Raw genomic sequence first — 24,913 nt, 5'->3', positions numbered from 1 at the left:
GTTTGGGCGCTCTGACCTTCTCCTCCCACAAGTCAGATGGTTTCGACTAGCTAGTTACCACAGCCATAAAGTAAAAATTGGCTGTATCGTACAAATTCATGAAAGCAAAAAATAGCTTTTTGGTCTTCATTTAAGGTTAACTGTGTTTTTCATGTTAGGTTTAAAATAACATTTTAAGAAGATACATTGTAGAAATAGGCGGCCCGTATCACTTTGTGGCTATGGTAACTAACGTTAGTGACGACCAAGTCAGATCATCCCACTGCGTGAAGTCGTTCGGTAAAGATGTCTGCTACGGATGTAGGCGGTTGTGGACCCGGAGCAGGACCCAGTTCGGGTGCTGGGTCTGGGGCATCGAACCCCCGAAAATTTAGCGAGAAAATAGCTCTACATACCCAACGCCAGGCTGAAGAGACTGCCGCTTTTCAGGAGGTTATGATGGACATCACCTCTACCAGGGTAAGTCGGAGGGGGGAGGCAGGAGAGGAAAGCTGGAGTAAGTACAGGCCCGGGGCTTGTCAAGAGTCAACAAAAAAATACGAAAATTATAAACTAATATAACGTTAGCTAACTAACTCTAGCCAATAATGAACGTTATCTACGACTTGCCTCATCTGTTGGAGTTTGAATGTCTAGTTATTTCACCTACTTAAAGTTAACTAGCTAACTGCGATGTTGATTGCTATCTTATCTAACTTGTCAAAAGTGGAACGCGAACCAGCTAGCTAGTTAACTAACGTTAGCGTAAATAAACGATTTAGCTAGCCCTGAGTTAGCCACCTGTGGCTAAATAGTATTTCAAATTCAGTAGCTAACGTTAACTAGTTCGTTACGTTACTTATTTAACGTTAGCTAGCTGCCTACCCGTAGTGAGTTAATGTTAACGAGACATTGTAGTTAACTAACTTGAATATATTTTAGTTTGTCCCACATTTACAAACCAAACTACCTAAGAACTGCTGAACTGTGTGATTGGTCGATAACGTTAGTTACCAGCCATGTTTAGGCTTAACGTTAGATTTTCAGTGCTGAGCTAGTTAGTTAGCTAGTTTGTCAAATAGACGGTGCATCAAGTGAAGTGGTTCATAGTGGCTGCTGTCAACCACCACAGCAGAACAGATTGCAAACTCTTGGCATACTGCAACCAACTCAATTATTTTTCCACTGAGTTTAACATTCACAAAATGGTGTGTTTATAGGAACTCCACTGCTGTATTAATTACGCCGATTCTGTTGCAAAACGTTTAGCAACACTAGCCGTTTACTCCAAACAAACTTTTTTTTTTTCAACGAAAACGAGAGTTTCTATTGGGCAAATTCCGTTTGGTCTCCCCCCGTTTTTCATCGTTTGCTCTGTTTGTGTACGTTTGGTTCTTAAACAGGTTTCCGTTGCAAGACAATGAATACACCCCAGAGTTTATTATAGGAATCTTTCAATTTGAAGTAAATAAGCTTGAACTGATTTTCAAACAGATACGAATTATTAATTTGGTTATTAATGAATTTATGAACATCTTTTTTTGAACATTCAATCTTTTAGAAACATGTTAATGCCCACCATTTCCCCCCTCTACGAATAGCCTATACATTTTGAGGTGAATGGGATGCAGACTGTGAAGAAGGAATAGAAAGGAGATGAGGGCAAATCAAATTAAGTGATTAAATTTTTTTAACCTTTATTTACCTAGGCAAGTCGGTTAAGAACAAATTCGTATTTATAATGACGGCTTACCCCAGCCAAACCCGGACGACGTTGGGCCAATTGTGCGCTGTCCTATGGGACTCCCAATCATGGCCGGATGTGATGCAGCCTGGATTCAAACCAGGCACTGTAGTGATGCAGCCTTAGACCGCTGCGCCACTCGGGAGCCCAAAGACTCACCCTCTCATAAATTGCATTGTTGGGCAGCACATTCAAGGGCTCAAGTCTTGGCTCATCCCAACCGCTCATAACACCCCACTTCCTTCATTCACGGTAATTCCCCTTTGCCATCTCAACCACTGCCTTTTCTGGGAATTCCGTTGAGTCTCGTCCTTTACAACCTCCCCATCTAATATACTTTTTGTCAGGGTGGTCCAATCAGCCTAATAGCAAGGCAGGGGCGCAGTTACCGGTAAATGGAGACGGCGCATGCTGCGAAACTGATGTGCTTTGTGTGCGTGAGAGTGAGCAGGCACAAACTACACAGTAAAGTAGTATAGAATTACGCTGAGACTTCACTTTAAAATGTATGTCAAACAAAAACCATTGATTTCAAAGTTTAACAAACCATGCAGTTCTATGCACAATGACTACTTTGAACAATTTACTCAGTAAATAAAAAACATTTAGTGGAATAACTGTGCAGGTGCAAAGTTTGATAACAGAATTTCGGTAAATTCTCACTCAGTTTTATTCTGTTTCCAGACTTTGTATCTGCACAGTTCATCCTGTAAATGTGCTTTTGTAAAATGTTCAGTGGAAATTGTTAAAAGTAGTACTTGTGAATAGAGTTCTATGGTTTGTTAAACTTATAAATCAATGTTTTTTTGTTTGGTATAAATCCGAGTTTGTGCAAATCTGTTACCATGGATTTGCCCACTTCCATTCATTTATTGTATTTATTCATCAGTTTGGTTGTACAGCCTGTATATGTGTGTGGAGAATTCATATTGTCATCAGTGTGATGAATACTGAAAGCTCTAGCTACTGTAATCGTATTCGCCTGTGGCTAGGCCTATGTAAAAGAGAGGGGATTGAATCCGCAGTAGGGGAAACAGCTTCTCCTTTCGCCCCATGGCCATTGTTATTGCATTTGTTTTGTTGACGAAGTGAAGGTGAGGAGCGTCACCCATCATAGTAAAAATTGTATCACATAATCTGCTGTTCTATCGCTGGTGCAATCATGTCAGAGGGGGAAAAAAGTGTTCTTTAACTTCTTTGTTGTTGTAAAATCACAGTTTCAAAATTAAGGATTCCAGCTTTAAGGCTTTTGGGCATTTTTATATGGGTTTGTAAAATATGACACAGTAGGTCTAATCTGGAACAGTGGTGGTTCATATGAATCCATTTCAGGAGGGAAGGGAACCGTGTAAGGGCAGATTTAATCTTATGTCATATGAAGACCTTTTCTCAAATTCCTCTGCTGTCATAATGATATGTTACACTGCCAATGTCTCATTTGGGAGGTACACAAAGCAGTATTTTCTCACTGTCACCTCACTGGAAATGTTTTGTCCAACTTGAAATTTATTAGGCAACTCCTGGGTGTTATTAGCAATAGCAATATCCAGTATGCTGGTGGGGATATTGTTGCTTTGTGACTGTTTTCAAAGTTCTTATTTTTCTTAGAAATAATAATTTAACAGCTTTTCCTCAGTAAGTGTGGTTTTCCCTGTGAATGATTGTCCATATCTTTTACAATGATGAACTCACTGCCCTCTGTTTCAAAGGTTGAGAGACTGCATGAAAGATGTCAGAGGCAGGACAGCACATTATAATGTGTTAAGTTCTTACTCAAAAGAAAAAGGTCTGAAAAGACACCAAGATGTTTGGCTGTGTCATTAATGAAAATGGCTAGACAGTGTCTTACTAAAAGAACCAACCAGCTCATTTCAAACATTCTATTGTGACATAGGACAACCACAGCTTTGCAGGTGATAAAGCACACTACAACAAACTCTTGATGATCTTGTTACCCATTTGATTATCTCAATCCACTGTTGTGGCATCTGTCTCTGTGTAGGCTATGCAGCAATCCAGCAGTGAAATATTTCAAGGACACAAGTATTGCAGTTTGTCTTACAAAAGATATTAGGTATGCATAAAGTCTCCATCGTGTCTTTGTTCTCCAGATCCAGGCTCAGAAAGTGCGTCTAGCTAGAACCCAGGGCCCGTACTATGGGGGCTCCCTACCCAACGTTAATCAGATTGGCAGGAACCCAGGCGACTTTCAGGTGAGAGAGGCTCACCTTTTTTTTTTTTTCATCCTCTGTGTGTGTGTGGGGGTCCACATTTAATATATAGCCTAAAAATCTATCCATACAATCACTTGACACCAATTTAAACACCATGGCATCTCTCTGTCTTGCACCCCTCTTTATCCTTTCTCCATTTCTGTTTCTCCGTTCTCCTACTTGTTTCCCTCATCTTTCCCCCTCTCTTAGGGTTTGTTCCACTCTAACCTGGACTCCAGTCGCTCTACACGGCACCACGGCCTGGTAGAGCGGGTCCAGAGGGACAGACGCTTCATCTCCCCAGTGCGTCCCTACAGGAGAGTAAGTATCCTTCACAATACCTCTGAGACCAGAGTCCGGGTGGTATTCCACAAAGCACAATCTAGCAGCTAATCCAGAGTTTTGCTCTACTTAGGCAAAGGACTGCTTTGATAATATATTAGTTTGTCATTTTCTATGTTGTGCTGACCAAATCCTTGATTGTGGATGAGAAGAGTAGATTTAGTTGTTGTCTTGACTTGTGTGCTCCTCAGGTGGACAGCTCTCCGTATAACTCAGCCTATCTGTCCCCACCTCCGGACACCAGTTGGAGAAGGTAATGTTCTGGAGTGGAACCCAATCTGCTCAGACATGGGTATCCCTAGGGAAGCCTGTTCATTTTTGATGTATTGTGCTTAGTTGTTTTTCTCTGCAGCATTATAGCTTGGTAACAATGCATACTAACGCGATTGGGACTGACTAACAAGATGCCTGATTTTAGCTTTCCTTCATAGCCTTGAATTCAGTTGCTTTTCAGAACTTTTAGTTTTATTTAATCCACTTTCCTCCCTTTTTTCTGGCATCCGAATACACTTACACTCTTTTTTTTTTTCAAGTTTTAGAAACTCCCACCTCTTTTCCCTTCTTGCCAGTCCTCTTCTTTCTTTTCTTTATTTCTCTGCTAAATGGAAAAGGACATACTCTTTGAGAAAGGAAAACTGGCTTTGACATGAAATTATGACTCTTACACACCTCCCAACAGTTCCACTTGTATCTTAATCTCTGTAAAAAATAAAGGCATGTCAAGATGACTTATAAATTTGCGTTGACACATGAATAAAATGAAGGCCGCTCTAAACCAGCGTTTCTCATCCCCGCTCGCTTGGATGCTGCGCTTTGGGAAATGGCCTCCATTAATCAGGTGAATGGAGGGAGCTGCTCCTGAAACTTGTTTGTGGTGGAGTCGGCACAAGTCTGTCCGATTCTTTCCAGAACAGCACTGGGGTCTGGAAACACTGATAAACAGCCTCGTAAGTTCTACTGACGTGAACTGATCGCTGCGAGACCCCGTTTTAGCAGAGAATTTAAGAACCTCTCATAATAGCCAGTCTTACAGAAGCACATGAGCACACACACGCATGAGCGCAAGCTCACTCTTGTGAATGCATACATTCGTGCACAGGAGCATGCATTAACACACACCCACAAATGCACTCAATTCCCTCAATATTCTCTGTATCCACCTACATGAGTGAAAAGTGTCTATGGGATGCGCCATGTCTTCTGTAGAATGTCAATCTCCCTCTCTTCCTCCCTCTGTCTCTGCATCTCCTATGCTCGTCGTTCGTCCCAAGCCTTTTCTCTTTACATTTTTAAAAATGTATTATCCTTCTCTGGAGAATAATGGCCATTTTTGTTGTTGATCACGAAAGGAACTGTTCGGGCAACTTCCCAGGAGACAAAAGCCAGTTATTTCGCCTCCCTACCATGGCACTCAACAGGTGAATCCCACCCTCTCCATCTATCTTCTCTTCTCCCCCTCAACATAGGGCATCAACTTACTGTCCTGGGGCAGACATTAACAGACGATTGTGCCAGTGCGAGATATGGCCATTCAAAGATCTTCCAAGAGCTTATATATTGTATGTGTTGATCCTTTTTATATTGAATGAATTGATATTTAAGACTGAGTTCCAATATACCATGGATGGATTTAGTTTGTGGCTGAGTAGAAGTAAAAGTCAAGTAAGTGGTGATTGTCATGATGTGGTTACCGGATGACTTTTCTAATGAGTCATGGATTGACTTGAGTAGTTGGTTCCTGTTTGGAGAATGTTTGGTTGATGTGGCAATGGAAAGAGACCCCCTGGATATATATTTCTCCTCTCCTGATGCCTTTTCTCGATGCAGGACCAACTCAGACTCTGCCCTCCACACCAGTGTGATGAACCCCCCTGCGGGAGACCCCTTCAGCGCTGGACACACACTCACCCCTCAGGGCAGACTCACTGGTGAGGACTCACTAAAGACTAAACCAACAGCATGTTTTTAGTTAACAAATCGGAGTGGGAGTTGAGGGTTTGCCACTGAGATAAGTGTCTGCTAAATTACCATATTGTTATAATTGCTTAAGTGTGATTGTGCCTTAAGCCCATTCCCAGTTTGCCCCAGTGCTCTGACTTGTATCTCTCTGTGCTCCTCTAGGTCAGAGTGAAGGAGAGGGGAGAAGAAGTGAGTCTAAAAGTCCCACTCGATGTACACTAACATCGATGTACACTAACACCTACTTTAAACACACCACAAATAATCTTGACAATGGAAAGAAATCCTTGTGACAAGGAGACAGTGAATTGATTTCCTCAATCATGTTTGTCACCCACAGTGTTTCCGTACCCAGTTCCCCCCATTGAGGAGAACGTTATGGATCAGGGCAAACTGCTCAAGCCCTGGGACACCAAGAAGTTGCCCCTGCTGTCTTCTCGACCCAAGTCCTGTGAAGTTCCTGGTATCAAGTAAGTCAATCCTTCTAAAACACATCCAAGTCATTTCTACAGCTTTTCTCACAGGATAGAATAACTTATGTGGAAATGTCTGTGGCTCTACAAGTTTGAACAAAATTAATTATCTACAGTAATCTGTTTCAGTGGAGACACATGGTTATAAAAACCTGCGATGTTGTCCATTAATGTAGACCTAATGTAATTTGTCGTTGCTGCTTACATTTAATGTAATTTGTTTAATTTAATGTGAAGCAGCAATATATGGAGGGGAGTCTGATAGTAGACACAGTATTGTACTATGGCTAGCGTGTGCCCTCAGGTATGACAAATTAATCCATGGCTGATTTTCTGTTGAACACTATCTGTTGCTGTAAAAGCCTCTGCTCAATCTCCATTTGTTCTCCATTGAAACAGCCATTTGAAATATCTTCCTCCGTTTTCAGCCTCTGTCTATCCTCCTCTTCTTGGTCATGACTAGCAGTCGGTGTAACCAGGGATACAGAGGGTTGGTTGACATGACGTTCCACTCCCCCGTAGCCTTTCCGTTGCACATTATTTTATCTTTCTCTCATAGCTGGGGTTTAGATTGGAATGTGTGTGTAGTGGACTTTCTTTACCCTCTCTCATTCACTTGCTCTTTATCTCCCATGTCTTTTTTTCCCCCTTGTTTTCTCTCCTCTGTAATTTATTCTCTCGCTCGCTTTCTCCCCTCGGTCTATTCTTCTGTTCTTTTTCTCTCTCTGTCGTTTTCTCTTTCTCGCTGCGTGTGTCTGGAGGCTGATGTTGGGTGTGAGTCAGTTTAGTTCTGGGACGCTGAGCTCACCCTGTCTGTCTGGAAATCACACGCACCACAGTGTCTAATTCTTGCCGAATGTGAGACACCACTGTGGTTTCTCTTGTCTTTCTAAATAGTTTCTCCATCTCCTCCTCCAGTATCTTCCCCTCCCCGGACCAGCAGTCCAGCACCCCCCATGCCCCCTCAGCCCTGAACACGGGGGGCTCCCTGCCCGACCTCTCCAGCCTGCACTTCCCGTCGCCGCTGCCCACCCCGCTGGACCCAGACGAGCCGGGCTACCCCTCATCCCTGAGTGGGGGCAGCAGCACGGGCAACCTGGCCTCCACCCTCACCCAGCTGGGCATTAATGCCAGCAACGCCTTCCGCCACTCACCAGGTACAGGGAGGGGCTGTGGGACACAGGCTGAAGAGTGTGTGTGCTATTGTATGTCATGTTGATCTTCAGCACCTCTCTCGTGTGTATGTTAGTGTGTGCGCTCATGCAGGCATGCTAGGAACAATACAACCCTTTCTGTCACACAAGTTAAAATGTCTAAGTTGTGAATCAAACGGAGGAAGCTAGTGGGTGTTGGTGCAAGAGGGAGACAGGCCGATATTCATTTAGGTGGGTGCGTGTAAGATTTATTTAGAAAGTGAAAGTGGAGGTTAAGTGCAGGGCTGTGCATTCGGAAAAAGTAGCTGTCCTAGGGCCCTAAAAAATCCCTGATGCGAAGAACGTGGACAGAATCAGATATTCTTGACAATAAAATGGAATTCAACAATGTTTAAAAAAAAAAAAAATTATTGAACTTAGTAGGGAGTCAACGAAATGTAGTGAAAATTAATTAATTTGCCCAGGTTTATCATAAGACATGACTAGAATGCATCAGTGATATGTATTTCCTGCAACTTTCTGAAGAGGCAACGAGAATTCCCCCGTCTGTGTATGTGCGGTGCGTGCAGTTACCACTTTGTGTAGCTGTTAGCTGTTAGCGATGATGCTAATGAAAACAGTCTTCTGGTAGATGGAAAGGCTTTCCCAAAAACCTTCTAAATTAAATGTTAACTGCAAAGCCTATGCCTACCTGGCAGAATGATATCATGATTATTTGCATCAATCCAGTGGGTGTTTGTTTTGCAAACTCTATCATAACAAAAACACAGCTGAACAGCCTCTTGCTAAGTGTGCGCTGGATTTAAAGGGTAACTACACTGAATAATTCCCAAAACATTCCCAGACCTCAAAAGTGGTCTCCTTATGTGGTTGTGGACTTAAAAAATCCCATTTAGTTGTTTTTCAATTCAAGTGTCATTTTGAGTGAAAGCCTGAAAAAAAAACGGGGGAAATGGAGACCTGGAAAAACTCTACGGAATTTGGGTAAATTAAACTAACCGGAATCAGGCAAGAAATTAAACAGATTTTATATGGCCCTACTGACCTTAGCTGGGTTGAGGTGATTTGGCCTACCACACACAGGAAATGTTAACTTCAGTCTAGAGGCAAGGCCTAGGGTTCATGTCAATAGTCTGAGGTGGCTTGCTCTTCTCGTCTTGTCTCTTCGTCACTGACGGAAACAGGTGAAAACAGTATGGTGAATGCTTGTCAGATATTTGCTGGTATTATTCTATTTCTTTTACATCAGTGCAAATTAAGGATAGGAGACAATGAAAGGAAACCTAGTTTGACTCTTGAGATGCACCCTGCAGCTCAGGGCCTCTTCAGGGGACTGAGCTAGCGTTATACCTCCTGATATGATCACCAGGAGACAAACTGTTTGCAATTTGTAAAAGTAAATGTTAAAACAACGAAATGTTGCAATACGTTTTCATTGAATTTTGATGTTTGTAGTCTTCTAAACTGAACAAAAATATAAACGCAATATGCAACAATTTCAAAGATTTTAGTTACAGTTCATATAAGGAAACCAGTCAATTGAAATAAATTCTTATCAATGGATTTCTTGTACTTTTAAAAATCCACCTCTCTAAAAACAAGTCTCTCACCGTTGCCGCCTGCTATAGACCACCCTCTGCCCCCAGCTGTGCTCTGGACACCATATGTGAACTGATTGCCCCCCCCATCTATCTTCAGAGCTTGTGCTGCTAGGTGACCTAAACTGGGACATGCTTAACACCCCAGCCATCCTACAATCTAAGCTTGATGCCCTCAATCTCACACAAATTTATCAATGAACCTACCAGGTACCACCCCAAAGCCGTAAACACGGGCACCCTCATAGATATCATCCTAACCAACTTGCCCTCTAAATACACCTCTGCTGTTTTCAACCAAGATCTCAGCGATCACTGCCTCATTGCCTGCATCCGTAATGGGTCAGCGGTCAAACGACCTCCACTCATCACTGTCAAACGCTCCCTGAATCACTTCAGCGAGCAGGCCTTTCTAATCGACCTGGCCCTGGTATCCTGGAAGGATATTGACCTCATCCCTTCAGTAGAGGATGCCTGGTTATTTTTTTTAAAATTCCTTCCTCACCATCTTAAATAAGCATGCCCCATTCAAGAAATTTAGAACCAGGAACAGATATAGCCCTTGGTTCTCTCCAGACCTGACTGCCCTTAACCAACACACAAACATCCTGTGGCGTTCTGCATTAGCATCGAACAGCCCCCGTGATATGCAACTTTTTGGGGAAGTTAGAAACCAATATACACAGGCAGTTAGAAAAGCCAAGGCTAGCTTTTTCAAGCAGAAATTTGCTTCCTGCAACACAAACTCAAAAGGTTCTGGGACACTGTAAAGTCCTTGGAGAATAAGAGCACCTCCTCCCAGCTGCCCACTGCACTGAGGATAGGAAACTCTGTCACCACCAATAAATCCACTATAATTGAGAATTTCAATAAGCATTTTTCTATGGCTGGCCATGCTTTCCACCTGGCTACCCCTACCCCGGTCAACAGCACTGCACACCCCACAGCAACTCACCCAAGCCTTCCCCATTTCTCCTTCTCTCAAATCCAGTCACCTGATGTTCTGAAAGAGCGGCAAAATCGGGACCCCCTACAAATCAGCCGGGCTAGACAATCTGGACCCTTTCTAAAATTATCTGCCGAAATTGTTGCAACCCCTATTACTAGCCTGTTCAACCTCTCTTTCGTATCGTCTGAGATTCCCAAAGATTGGAAAGAAGCTGCGGTCATCCCCCTCTTCAAAGGGGGGGACACTCTTGACCCAAACTGCTACAGACCTATATCTATCCTACCCTGCCTTTCTAAGGTCTTCGAAAGCCAAGTCAACAAACAGATTACCGACCATTTCGAATCCCACCGCACCTTCTCCGCTATGTGATCTGGTTTCAGAGCTAGTCATGGGTGCACCTCAGCCACGCTCAAGGTCCTAAACGATATCTTAACCGCCATCGATAAACAATACTGTGCAGACGTATTCATTGACCTGTCCAAGGCTTTGGACTCTGTCAATCACCACATCCTCATCGGCAGACTCAATAGTCTTGGTTTCTCAAATGATTGCCCCGCCTGGTTCACCAATTACTTCTCCGATAGAGTTCAGTGTGTCAAATCGGAGGGCCTGTTGTCCGGACCTCTGGCAGTCTCTATGGGGGTGCCAGAGGGTTCAATTCTTGGGCCGACTCTCTTCTCTGTATACATCAATGATGTCGCTCTTGCTGCTGGTGATTCTCTGATCCACCTCTACGCAGACCAAACCATTCTGTATACTTCTGGCCCTTCTTTGGACACTGTGTCAACAACCCTCCAGACGAGCTTCAATGCCATACAACTCTCCTTCCGTGGCCTCCAACTGCTCTTAAATACAAGTAAAACTAAATGCAACCGATCGCTGCCCGCCCGTCCAGCATCACTACTCTGGACGGTTCTGACTTAGAATATGTGGACAACTACAAATACCTAGGTGTCTGGTTAGACTGTAAACTCTCCTTCCAGACTCACATCAAACATCTCCAATCCAAAGTTAAATCTAGAATTGGCTTCCTATTTCGCAACAAAGCATCCTTCACTCATGCTGCCAAACATACCCTTGTAAAACAGACCATCCTACCGATCCTCGACTTCGGCGATGTCATTTACAAAATAGCTTCCAATACCCTACTCAATAAATTGGATGCAGTCTATCACAGTACCATCCGTTTTGTCACCAAAGCCCCATATACAGTGGGGGGGAAAGTATTTAGTCAGCCACCAATTGTGCAAGTTCTCCCACTTAAAAAGATGAGAGGCCTGTAATTTTCATCATAGGTACACTTCAACTATGACAGACAAAATGAGGGAAAAAAATCCAGAAAATCACATTGTAGGATTTTTTATGAATTTATTTGCAAATTATGGTGGAAAATAAGTACTTGGTCACCTACAAACAAGCAAGATTTCTGGCTCTCACAGACCTGTAACTTCTTCTTTAAGAGGCTCCTCTGTCCTCCACTCGTTACCTGTATTAATGGCACCTGTTTGAGCTTGTTATCAGTATAAAAGACACCTGTCCACAACCTCAAGCAGTCACACTCCGAACTCCACTATGGCCAAGACCAAAGAGCTGTCAAAGGACACCAGAAACAAAAGTGTAGACCTGCACCAGGCTGGGAAGACTGAATCTGCAATAGGTAAGCAGCTTCGTTTGAAGAAATCAACTGTGGGAGCAATTATTAGGAAATGGAAGACATACAAGACCACTGATAATCTCCCTCGATCTGGGGCTCCACGCAAGATCTCACCCCGTGGGGTCAAAATTATCACAAGAACGGTGAGCAAAAATCCCAGAACCACACGGGGGGACCTAGTGAATGACCTGCAGAGAGCTGGGACCAAAGTAACAAAGCCTACCATCATTAACACACTACGCCGCCAGGGACTCAAATCCTGCAGTGCCAGACGTGTCCCCCTGCTTAAGCCAGTACATGTCCAGGCCCGTCTGAAGTTTGCTAGAGAGCATTTGGATGATCCAGAAGAGGATTGGGAGAATGTCATATGGTCAGATGAAACCAAAATAGAACTTTTTGGTAAAAACTCAACTCGTCGTGTTTGGAGGACAAAGAATGCTGAGTTGCATCCAAAGAACACCATACCTACTGTGAAGCATGGGGGTGGAAACATCATGCTTTGTGGCTGTTTTTCTGCAAAGGGACCAGGACGACTGATCCGTGTAAAGGAAAGAATGAATGGGGCCATGTATCGTGAGATTTTGAGTGAAAACCTCCTTCCATCAGCAAGGGCATTGAAGATGAAACATGGCTGGGTCTTTTCCATCAGCAAGGGCATTGAAGATGAAACATGGCTGGGTCTTTCAGCATGACAATGATCCCAAACACACCGCCCAGGCAATGAAATGCTTCTTACGAAGCCACTCCTTCAAGGTCCTGGAGTGGCCTAGCCAGTCTCCAGATCTCAACCCCATAGAAAATCTTTGGAGGGAGTTGAAAGTCCGTGTTGACCAGCGACAGCCCCAAAACATCACTGTTCTAGAGGAGCTCTACATGGAGGAATGGGCCAAAATACCAGCAACAGTGTGTGAAAACCTTATGAAGACTTACAGAAAACGTTTGACCTGTGTCATCGCCAACAAAGGGTATATAACAAAGTATTGAGGAACTTTTGTTATTGACCAAATACTTATTTTACACCATAATTTGCAAATAAATTCATAAAAAATCCTACAATGTGATTTTCTGGATTTTCTTTCTCATTTTGTCTGTCATAGTTGAAGTATACCTATGATGAAAATTACAGGCCTCTCTCATCTTTTTAAGTGGGAGAACTTGCACAATTGGTGGCTGACTAAATACTTTTTTGCCCCACTGTACTACCCACCACTGCGACCTGTACGCTCTCGTTGGCTGGCCCTCGCTTCATACTTGTCGCCAAACCCACTGGCTCCAGGTCATCTACAAGACCCTGCTAGGTAAAGTCCCAGCTTATCTCAGCTCGCTGGTCACCATAGCAGCACCCACCTGTAGCACGCGCTCCAGCAGGTATATCTCTCTGGTCACCCCCAAAGCCAATTCCTCCTTCGGCCGCCTCCTTCCAGTTCTCTGCTGCCAATGACTGGAACGAAGTACAAAAATCTCTATAACTGGAAACACTTATCTCCCTCGCTAGCTTTAAGCACCAGCTGTCAGAGCAGCTCACAGATTACTGCACCTGTACATAGCCCATCTATAATTTATCCCAAACAACTACCTCTTCCCCTACTGTATTTATTTATTTTGCTCCTTTGCACCCCATTATTTCTATTTCTACTTTGCACTTTCTTCCACTGCAAGTCTACCATTCCAGTGTTTTACTTGCTATATTGTATGTACTTTGCCACCATGGCCTTTTTTTGCCTTTACCTCCCTTATCTCACCTCATTTGCTCACATTGTATATAGACTTATTTTTCTACTGTATTATTGACTGTATGTTTGTTTTACTCTATGTGTAACTCTGTGTTGTTTGTGTCGAAACTGCTTTGCTTTATCTTGGCCAGGTTGCAATTGTAAATGAGAAATTGTTCTCAACTTGCCTACCTGGTTAAATAAAGGTGAAATAAAAAATTTAAAATAATAAAACATTTCACATGACTGGTTATACAGATATGCATCTGTTCCTCACAGATACAGTACCTTAAAAAAAAGGTTGGGGCGTGTAACAGAAAACCCAGTCAGTATCCGGTGTGACCACATTTCCCACATCTCCTTCGCATAGAGTTGATCAGGCTGTTGATTGTGGCCTGTACAATTTTGTCCCACTCCTTTTCAATTGCAAATAAATTTGTTCGCAAAGTTTGAGAGACATAAGCTTTTTGTGCATATGGAACATTTCTGTGATCTTTTATTTCAGCTCATGAAACTTGGGACCAACACTTTACATGTTGCGTTTTATATTTTTGTTCAGTGTATTATGTACGCATTACCACAACTTTTCACACCACGACTCAAAATGCGTGTTTTATTTTATGTAGCTATATATTCAGATCTGTTTATCCGTCTTGTTTATTTGAACAGGTCTCCTGGCATCTCTTCAGGGCACTCTCAGTAACCCCTCCTTGCAGTCCTCGCTAAGCAACCCCAACATCCAATCATCTCTCAGCAGCCACTCCTTCCCCAACTCCCTCAGTTCCACCTCCTTGCACTCGTCGCTTAGCAACCCTTCCCTGCAGTCCTCCCTTAGCTCCTCCCCCTCCCTCCAGTCTTCCCTGAGCAACCAATCCCTGCACTCCTTCCTCAGCAACTCCTCCCTGAGTGGCCAGTCCCTCCAGAACGCAGCCAGTAACCCTAGTTACAGTAGCGGGGTGGGAGGGTCCGGCTCGTGCTCCTCTTATTCGCCATTGCTAACTAGCCAGGGGCAGTCGCCACTCAGCACGTCGCCACGGAGACGAGCTCAGCTCTCCCCTCTGATCCTACCCATGGGAGGGGAGTCTCGCCGGCACCACTCAAAACAGTTCTCCCCCACCATCTCTCCTAACTTGTCCTCCATAACACAGGTAATGTCTACCTACGTTCTCCTTTTACCATGATTTAATCACAGGACAGAATAAGACTGCCCTGGGGTTAGGCGGTATCCAGATGTTCATACCTTCATGCCGTTCCTGTGCTGCGCACACAAAACAAATAGTAGACATCAGGGATTTTGATCCAGGAGGGGATTTGTCTCTGCTGTAACCAAGAAGATTGATCTTGCAAGCTAGCCACTTAGTTAGCCAATAGAACCTGACTAGACGTTAATTACTTCTCTCTCTGGTTGGAACTGTGCTATGCCAGAATGTGGACACCACGGAGCCAGCGCAAGATATGGCTCGAAAAACGTACCTCAGCCCAGGGATGGGAGATGGCACTGTACTTCTAATTATGATGAATCGAGAAGATTGAAATACTGCTAGTTTTTAAGTAAACTGCCCTTTTCGTCAGCATGCAAGGGTAGCTAATGCTGTTTATCTATTAACCTAGTGCACAAGTTGACTGTAGATATTTATTTAAAAATAACAAATATTCAAATTTATGAAAAAACTAGCTCAATTGTTTTGACGTATTGAAAATCATGCCATGGGTATTTCAAAAATACCCCAGTTTATACTGTATCCCGCTCAAGCCTACATGGCACCATAACATTGGCTGACCTGCATGCCAATTGAGTTCGTATTCCATTTCCAACCAGTGCGTTTCTCCTCCCAGGGCGTCCCTCTGGACACCAGCAAACTGCCCATGGACCAGAGGCTCCCTCCCTACCCCTTCAGCCAACCCCAGCAGCAGCTTCATCAGCCAGGTCCTCCAGCATCCCAGCAGGCCTCTCAGGCAGGACAACAGCTTTCCCAGCCGTCCGTGGTACAACAACAGCAGCAGCACCAACAGCAGCAGCACCAACACCATCAGCTGCATTTGCAATACCAGCTGCACCAGCAGCAACGTGCCCAGTCTCAGCAGGCCCTCCAGCAGCTGCACCTGCAGAACCTGCGCAATGTCCAGAACCAGCAGATGCAGCAGCAGCATAGGGTGTCGGTCAAAATTGAGAAGCAGGGTGAGCAGGGCCAGAACTCCCAGTGCCTGCAGACGCAAGACCCGCAGTCGACCCAACAGCAGCAACAGCAGCAGCAACAACAGGACCAGCAAGACCAACAGCAGCAGATGGAGCAGCAAAGGCAGCAGGGAAGTCTTCCCCAGCTGCAGCACATCAGCCACTCCCTGGCCACAGACCTGGGCCTCTACAACGTGAGTGGAGTTAGTGCCAGCCCATACAACACACTCCTGCCAATTGGCCGCATGAAGCCAGAACTTCCTCTATGTCCTCCTATCGGTCTGTCACTGTTACTCTACCTCACCTCTCCGGGGCAGAGGGGCATGACAGCCTGCATGGGTTGATGTCTTTGTAAACGCATGGTTTTAAAGCAAGCGCAATGTTGTTAACTTTTGGTTGTGATAAAAACTGAGGTCAACTAGAATGATCTGGATGACGTAATCATCTGCACATCTGTTATGAAGACCATAACCAGTGTCAGCCTGATGGCTTCTGGTCACACCAGGACATATTTTAAGAGTTCACTCTGTCATCTAACTAGAATTAGCTCACTATTTTGTATTGTATATTTGTATAATCAGCTGATTTATTTATACATTTGGCCATGCAAATTGATCACTGTTCAGCCTCTTAGTGTGTGTCATCCTCAAGTTTCAAATAGTATAATATCTTTATCTCTTTACACATGACACATTACTCTGCTGTCATGGGATATACAGTACCAGTCAAAAGTTAGGGGTTTTTCTTTATTTTTACTATTTTCTACATTGTTGAATAAGAGTGAAGAATTCAAAATTATTACATGACACATGGAATCATGTAGTAACCCCAAAAAATTGTAAACAAATCAAAATATATTTAAGATTCTTCAAAGTAGCCACCCTTTGCCTTGATGACAGCTTTGCACACTCTTGACATTCTCTCAACCAGGTTCATGAATGCATTTCAATTTGTTAAAAGTGAATTTGTGGAATTTATTTTCTTAATGCATTTGAGCCAATCAGTTGTGTTGTGACATGGTAGGGGTGGTATACAGAAGATAGCCCTATTTGGTGAAAGACCAAGTCCATATTATGGCAAGAACAGCAAATAAGCAAAGAGAAACGACAGTCCATCATTACTTTAACCTGTTGGGGCTAGGGGGCAGTATTTGCACGGCCGGATAAAAAAGGTACCCGATTTAATCTGGTTACTACTCTTGCCCAGAAACGAGAATATGCATATAATTAGTAGATTTGGATAGAAAACACTGACGTTTCTAAAACTGTTTGAATGGTGTCTGTGAGTATAACAGAACTCATATGGCAGGCCAAAACCTGAGAAGATTCCATACAGGAAGTGCCCTGTCTGACAATTTGTTGTCCTTCTGTTGCATCTCTATCGAAAATACAGCATCTCTGCTGTAACGTGACATTTTCTAAGGCTTCCATTGGCTCTCAGAAGGCGCCAGAAAGTGTAATGGGGTGTCTGCTGTCTCTGGGCGAAGAACAGCAGGAGAATTTGTGAGTGGTCAGCCTGGGGACAGTGACACTGGAGATGCGCGTTCATGAGAATTCTCCATTTTTTTCTTTCAGCCTTTGAATGAATACAACGTCACCCGGTTGGAATATTATCGCTATTTTACGAGAAAAATTGCATAAACATTGATTTTAAACAGCGTTTGACATGCTTCGAAGTACGGTAATGGAATATTTTGAATTTTTTTGTCACGAAATGCGCTCGCGCCACCCTTAGGATAGTGACCTGAACGCACGAACAAAACGGTGGTATTTGAATATAACTATGGATTATTTGGAACCAAAACAACATTTGTTGTTGAAGTAGAAGTCCTGGGAGTGCATTCTGATGAAGAACAGCAAAGGTAATCCAATTTTTCTAATAGTAATTCTGAGTTTGGTGAGCCCCAAACTTGGTGGGTGTCAAAATAGCTAGCCGTGATGGCCGGGCTATGTACTCAAAATATTGCAAAATGTGCTTTCGCAGAAAAGCTATTTTAAAATCTGACATAGCGTTTGCATAAAGGAGTTCTCTATCTATAATTCTTAAAATAATTGTTCTATTTTGTGAACGTTAATCATGAGTAATTTAGTAAATTCACCGGAAGTTTGCGGTGGGTATGCTAGTTCTGAACATCACATGCTAATGTAAAAAGCTGTTTTTTTTATATATAAATATGAACTTGATTGAACAAAACATGCATGTATTAAAATGGTGTAAAATAGTCATGAGAAATTGAAGTTATAGCATTTTTGAGGTATTTGTATTTCGCGCCACGCGATTCCACTGGCTGTTGACTAGGGTGGGACGCAAGCGTCCCACCTAGCCCAGGGAAGTTAAGACATGAAGGTCAGTCAATATTGTTCATTTCAAGAACTTTGAAAGTTTCTTCAAGTGCAGTCGCAAAAACCATCAAGCGTTATGATAAAACTGGCTCTCATGAGGACTGCCACAGGAAAGGACGACCCAGAGTTACCTCTGCTGCAAGTTCATTAGAGTTTCCAGGCTCAGAAATTGGCAATTAACTGCACCTCACAGAGTTCAAGTAACCGATACATCTCAACATCAACTGTTCAGAGAAGACTGTGTGAATCTGGCTTTCATGGTCGAATTGCTGCAAAGAAACCACTACTAAAGGACACCAATAAGAAGAGACTTGCTTGGGCCAAGAAACACGAGCAATGGACAACAGACCGGTGGAAATCTGTACTTTAGTCTGATGAGTCCAAATTTCAGATTTCTGGTTCCAACCACTGTGTCCTTGTGAGACGCAGAGTAGGTGAACAGATGATCTCTGCATGTGTGGTTCCCACCGTGAAGCATGGAGGAGGAGGTGTGATGATGTGGGGGTGCTTTGCTGGTGACACTGTTGGTGATTTTAGAATTAAAGGCACACTTAACCAGCATGGCTACCACAGCATTCTGCAGCAATATGCCATCCCATCTGGTTTGCACTTAGGGAAAAGGGGATATCTAGTCAGTTGTAAAACTGAATGCATTCAAACGACTGTCTTCCGCATTTAACCCAACCCCTCTGAATCAGAGAGGTGTGGGGGGCTGCCATAATCGACATCCATGTCTTCGGTGCCTGGGGAACAGTGGGTTAACTGCCTTGCTCAGGGCCAGAACGACAGATTTTTACCATGTCAGCTCAGGCTTAGTGGGACTATCATTTGTTTTTCAACAGTACAATGACCCAAAACACACCTCCAGGCTGTGTAAGGAATATTTCACCATAAAGGAGAGTGATGGAGTGCTGCACCAGATGATCTGGCCTCCACAATCACCCAAACTCAACCCAATTGAGTTTGGAATGAATTGGACCGCAGAATGAAGGAAAAGGAGCCAACAGGTGCTCAGCACACAGTTGAAGTCTGAAGTTTACATACACCTTAGCCAAACGCATTTAAACTCAGTTATTCACAATTCCTGACATTTAATCCCAGAAAAAATTCCCTGTCTTAGGTCAGTTAGGATCACCACTTTCCAGTGGGTCAGAAGTTTACATACACTCAATTAGTATTTGGTAGCATTGCCTTTTAAATTGTTTAACTTGGGTCAAATGTTTCGGGTAGCCTTCCACAAGCTTCCCACAATAAGTTGGGTGAATTTTGGCCCATTCCTCCTGACAGAGCTGGTGTAACTGAGTCAGGTTTGTAGGCCTCCTTGCTCACACACGCTTTTTCAGTTCTGCCGACACGTATTTTCTATAAGATTGAGGTCAGGGCTTTTTGATGGCCACTCCAATACCTTGACTTTGTTGTCCTTAAGCCATTTTGCCACAACTTTGGAAGTATGCATGGTCATTGTCCATTTGGAAAACCCATTTGCGACCAAGCTTTAACTTCCTGACTGATGTCTTGAGATGTTGCTTCAATATATCCACATAATTTTCCTTTCTCATGATGCCATCTATTTTGTGAAGTGCACCAGTCCCTCCTGCAGCAAAGCACCCCCACAACATGATGCTGCCACCCCCGTGCTTCACGGTTGGGATGGTGTTCTTTGGGTTGCAAGCCTCCCCCTTTTTCCTCCAAACATAACGATGGTCATTATGGCCAAACAGTTATATTTTTGTTTCATCAGACCAGAGGACATTTCTCCAAAAAAGTACGATTTTTGTCCCCATGTGCAATTGCAAACTGTAGTCTGGCATTTTTATGGCAGTTTTGGAGCAGTGGCTTCTTCCTTGCTGAGCAGCCTTTCAGGTTATGTTGATATAGGACTCATTTTACTGTGGATATAGATACTTTTGTACCTGTTTCCTCCAGCATCTTCACAAGGTCCTTTGCTGTTGTTCTGGGATTGATTTTCACTTTTCGCACCAAAGTACGTTCATCTCTAGGAGACAACGCGTCTCCTTCCTGAGCGTTATGACGGCTGCGTGGTCCCATGGTGTTTATACTTGCGTACATTGTTTGTACAGATGAACGCGGTACCTTCAGGCATTTGGAAATTGCTCCCAAGGATGAAGCACACTTGTGGAGGTCTTCAGTTATTTTTATGACGTCTTGGCTGATTTCCTTTGAGTTTCCCATGATGTCAAGCAAAGAGGCACTGAGCTTGAAGGTAGGCCCTGAAATACATCCACAGGTACACCTCCAATGGACCCAAATGATGTCAATTAGCATATCAGATGCTTCTAAAGCCATGACATCATTTTCTGGAATTTTCCGAGCTGTTTAAAGGCACAGTCAACTTAGTGTATGTAAACTTCTGACCCACTGGAATACAGTGAAATAATCTGTCTGTAAACAATTATTGGAAAAATTACTTGTCATGAACAAAGTAGATGTCCTAACCGACTTGCCAAAACTATAGTTTGTTAACAACAAATTTGTGGAGTGGTTGAAAAACGAGTTTTAATGACTCCAACCTAAGTGTATGTAAACTTCCGATTTCATTTGTATGTGGGAACTCCTTCCAGACTGTTGGAAAAGCATTCCAGGAAAACCTCATGAAGCTGTTTGAGAGAATACAAAGCTGTCATCAAGGCAAAGGGTGGCTACTTTGAAGAATCTCAAATATAAAATATATTTTGATTTAACACTTTTTTTGGTTACTACATGATTTCATATTTCTTATTTAATAGTTTTGTGTTCACTGTCTACAATGCAGAAAATAGTAAAAATATAGAAAAACCCATGAAGGAGTAGGTGTTCTAAAAAACTTTTGACTGGTGCTGTATTTAAAACAGAACTTAGGCTATTCAAGAGGCCATGTTATAACTTTGGCTCAACAATTTCCTGCTTGATGCTTCACATTTCCTGGACCTGTATAGCTTCTCAATACATTTCCAATGCTCTTGTTTCACAACATCCTTCTGACAGATGATGTCATTGAACATGCACACAATTCTTTTAGCTGCAGAATGTGGTGTGTGAAACTTGAGAGGGGACGCTGATGTCATGCCCAAGTGAGGTGAAATGGATCCTGGGCTCTGTTGAATGGCTCTATTAATAGCAGTCCAGAGAGCAGACTATCTTTGTGTGCTGGGGGGTTGTGACATTGACACCACAGTGAAATTGGCCTGTAGGATGTAGCATCAATGAAGCCCCACTTCACTACTACAATACATATTGTAGGTGATGTTACTCAACATAACTTGGTATGACGTGTTGTTCTGTCTTTACACTAAAGTACCTGTGTTTTGTGTTGTAGGACACATTACTGTTAAACTCTCTGTTGGATGATCCCTACCTGGGCCTGCAGATCGCCTCCAGACAGAACCAGCAGGTATACCATTTCTGCAGACACTTTATTTCTCTCTGGCTCATTTTTATATTGACTACTGCACCTCTGCTTTCATTGCTGAGTTCTGTTGTACTGTATTTGTCTGCCTGAGTTCACGTTTGGTGTTTTGTTCCCGTCTCAGTTCAACATGGAGACTCCGGGAGACAGCCTGTCATTCAACCATGGTGGCTTAGGCTGTGGGAGTGGTGGAAAGGGCCAGGAGGAATTCTACCACTCCAACCATGGCTTCCTGGAGCTCCACGATTCAGGGGATAGGCAGCACCTTAACAACCAGAACTTTGGGGGAGAAGGATGCCACAACGTCCCTAACATCATTCTCACAGGTGAGATCTGGGCTACCACTTCGGCTTTTTCTCCCTTGTAGGAGAGGAATGCTTTCCAAGTATATAAATATAACTACAACTAACACTAATCCTGAGTGGCTCAGTGGGTAGAGTATGGCACTTACAATGTCAAGGGTTGTGTATTCGGTTCCTGCTGGGGTCACCCATTCAAAAACATATGCACACATGACTGGATAAAAGCGTCTGCTAAATGGAACATTTATTATTATGTATTACTAGCCCTCTTTTCTTTCTTCACCAGGAGACAGTTCGTTGGGCCTCTCCAAGGAGATCGCCAGCGCTCTGTCCCACGTGCCAGGGTTTGAAATGGACTCCTTTGCCCTGGACGACCCCCTCAGGATGGACCCCCTGGCCCTTGAGGGGCTGGGCATGCTGGATGGGGACCTCATGCTGACTGACCCCGCCGTGGAAGACTCCTTCCGCTCCGACCGCCTCAAGTGACCCCCCCCCCGCCTAGTGTGGATACTGAGGAGGGAAGGGGCTTGGAACAACCCCGGGCTGAAGTGGAACAGGTGGGGTTGAGCCCTGCTTTGCTTACCCCTCCTTGGCGATTGACCCAACCACAGGATCTGTGAATAAGAGGTCAGGTGGGAGGTTTTGGACGGTCTAGTGCAGGGTTGTCTGACTGGTCCCGGAGAGAAACTGGGGAGCAGGCTTTTGATCCACCATAGTACTAATACACCTGTCAAATAATCAGCTAATCACAGTCTTCAGTCTGGACCTTGATTATTTGAATCGTGTGTGTTAATGCTGGGCTTGAATAGAATTCTACATGCTCTCCAGGACCAGAGTTGGAGGCACCTGGTCTAGTGGGGACCTCTCCACATGCTTTCTGTGAGGTGATGTGGTGGTGGGGAAGGTTGGAGGACAGGACTGACATGTCAGTGGTGGAGCAAGTTTGTTCAAGGTTCTTTCCGCTACATCCAGGCATTTATCGAAAACGCACTTGTGATGCTTAAGAGAAAAAAAGAAAATATTGGCATTAGCTTGTACGAGTCTTATCTGCATGTAAACAAATGCACTTCGGATAATGCATAAATGCAGGGATCACGCATGAGGTCAGTTACACTTGAAAATGCCGTCTTGAAAACCATACAATATGCATTCTATAAGACAGGACTTTCCCGACTGGTATTTCGGCTTTGTCGGTGTTCCATCATTCCAACGCCAGTATGGGGAGGCTGGAATATCAGCTATGTTTGCCATCATTCTACTGCAAGAACATACAGTAGATCTGGGGTATTTATGGATTACATCAACCCAACCAGAGACTGTTCAACCAATAGTGGCCAATTGACATGTCATTAAGTGTTTCTATTTTATTTAAGTTTGGTAAAGGTAATTCAATGGCAGACCTTGCTAGCTATAGTTCAGATATAGTTCAGTCTTTCAACGGACAAAGAGAAGAAAGTGTTTTTTTGGAGAGGTGACTTTCTCAGTCCCTCAGGACAAGTTGGCACTTACATGGCCATTTTAGTGTCTGGACGGCATATTCGTCTGTAAGATTATCGCTGTCTGTGTTCAAGACACAGCAAAATTGACCTTTCTCATTTGACGTCTGTTAACTCGAATCGTTTTGATGGTTCCGAATCTAAAAAAATAACTGAATCGATTGTCTAAGGATATTGTCCTCATATTGAATCAAGTAGTCCTTAGAGTCCATTATCCAACTCTCCTGTCTATAAAAACAACACATAAAATAACACATTTCACTGCGCCTATCTGGTGTATGTGACAAACATTTGTGTATTATTTTTGTATTTATGTCCCAACATGGCAGCTGTTGCCATTCTGCCAGCCTGCTTCTATACCATGGAGCTTCTCTGTAAGTTTAAGCCGAGGACCTTTTGCTATGTACCACCCCTGTGTGCCTGCTATCCTGCTATAGCTCCCCCTTAGATCTTAGACCTACCCTCTTCTGTACAGTCCCCATTTGTTTTTAAATGTGTACTATTCACAAAGTGTCTGCCTTCCATCAAGAGAATTGGCATTGTTGATATGAAAAAGAAAGAGGGGGCAAAAGCCCTCAATGCATTTCAATGACATGAATTGGAGTTATATGTTTTATCATTGAGTAATTGGGAAACGGCAAGGCCAAAACCAAGTAGACGAATGCATAGCAACATTTTTGCCATAGTATGTATTGTAACTGTTACTACTATCCTAAGGCCTTGGAGCTTTAGTGTCCGTTTTAGTCAGGTAATCCTAGCCACTGTGATTGACACCTCTAACCCCTCCCACCTGCTGCACCTGTCTTGCCACAGCAAGGGCCATAGCCAGATTATAGTAACATATTTTTATGTAACAAAGTAGTTATTACTATGAAGTTTTATTTTTTAATTAAAGGTGGTATATGTCTTTGTATATAAATGTATAAATAACTGAGAATATATTTAAGAAGAGAAGCTGTTTGGTTCCGCAACACCCTGAAACCGGTTGCATGATTTGAAAAGCAACAAGTTCTGAACAATGTAGTCCATTTGCTATGCAAAATGGTCTTGTGTGACTGTCTGGGAGTTGTCAAATACAATTTTTCATATAGTACATTTGCATCATACTATTGTAGCGAAAATACATTTTTTGTCAAAAAATTTTTTCGTTTTTAAATGGTCATATTTTGCTTTGGTGACAATTTTTGATATTGGTGTCTAAAGACTACTGTAAGTTTGACATTGTGTGGCAGCAACAGGAAGTTAGAGCGCTTGAGATAATATCGTTTAACTTTCATAATGACAAAGATTATGGAAATCAGCCCTTCTTTCCAGTGTGGACTGAAAGAGGGTCATGTTTGACAGACTTAATAAAACACAAGCGCTGCAACTTGGATATAGAAAGCTGTATGCAACTGTTACATCATAGATTGGT

The 24,913-nt window shown here is 43.3% G+C and overlaps 1 protein-coding gene across 2 annotated transcripts; it reads left to right on the top strand.

Moving 5' to 3' along the window:
- The first annotated feature begins 189 nt into the window (after positions 1–189).
- Positions 190–24,643, top strand: LOC115176587 (CREB-regulated transcription coactivator 2). Of its 2 annotated transcripts, XM_029736661.1 has the most exons (14): positions 190–459; positions 3,835–3,936; positions 4,147–4,257; positions 4,470–4,531; positions 5,628–5,696; positions 6,106–6,206; positions 6,400–6,426; positions 6,578–6,707; positions 7,629–7,867; positions 14,447–14,925; positions 15,614–16,147; positions 21,612–21,686; positions 21,826–22,027; positions 22,290–24,643. In XM_029736661.1, exons 1-14 carry the CDS (start codon positions 286–288, stop codon positions 22,487–22,489), a joined length of 2,505 nt encoding a protein of 834 aa, XP_029592521.1. In that variant the 5' UTR covers positions 190–285; the 3' UTR covers positions 22,490–24,643. The 2 variants fall into 2 exon arrangements, with proteins under 2 accessions (XP_029592521.1, XP_029592522.1); XM_029736662.1 differs by lacking the exon at positions 5,628–5,696.
- Positions 24,644–24,913: the final 270 nt, after the last annotated feature.

The sequence above is a fragment of the Salmo trutta genome, chromosome 37 (genome assembly GCF_901001165.1).
Source record: "Salmo trutta chromosome 37, fSalTru1.1, whole genome shotgun sequence".
NCBI classification, from domain to species: Eukaryota; Metazoa; Chordata; class Actinopteri; order Salmoniformes; family Salmonidae; genus Salmo; species Salmo trutta.
This window is presented reverse-complemented; position numbering and strand designations above follow the sequence as displayed.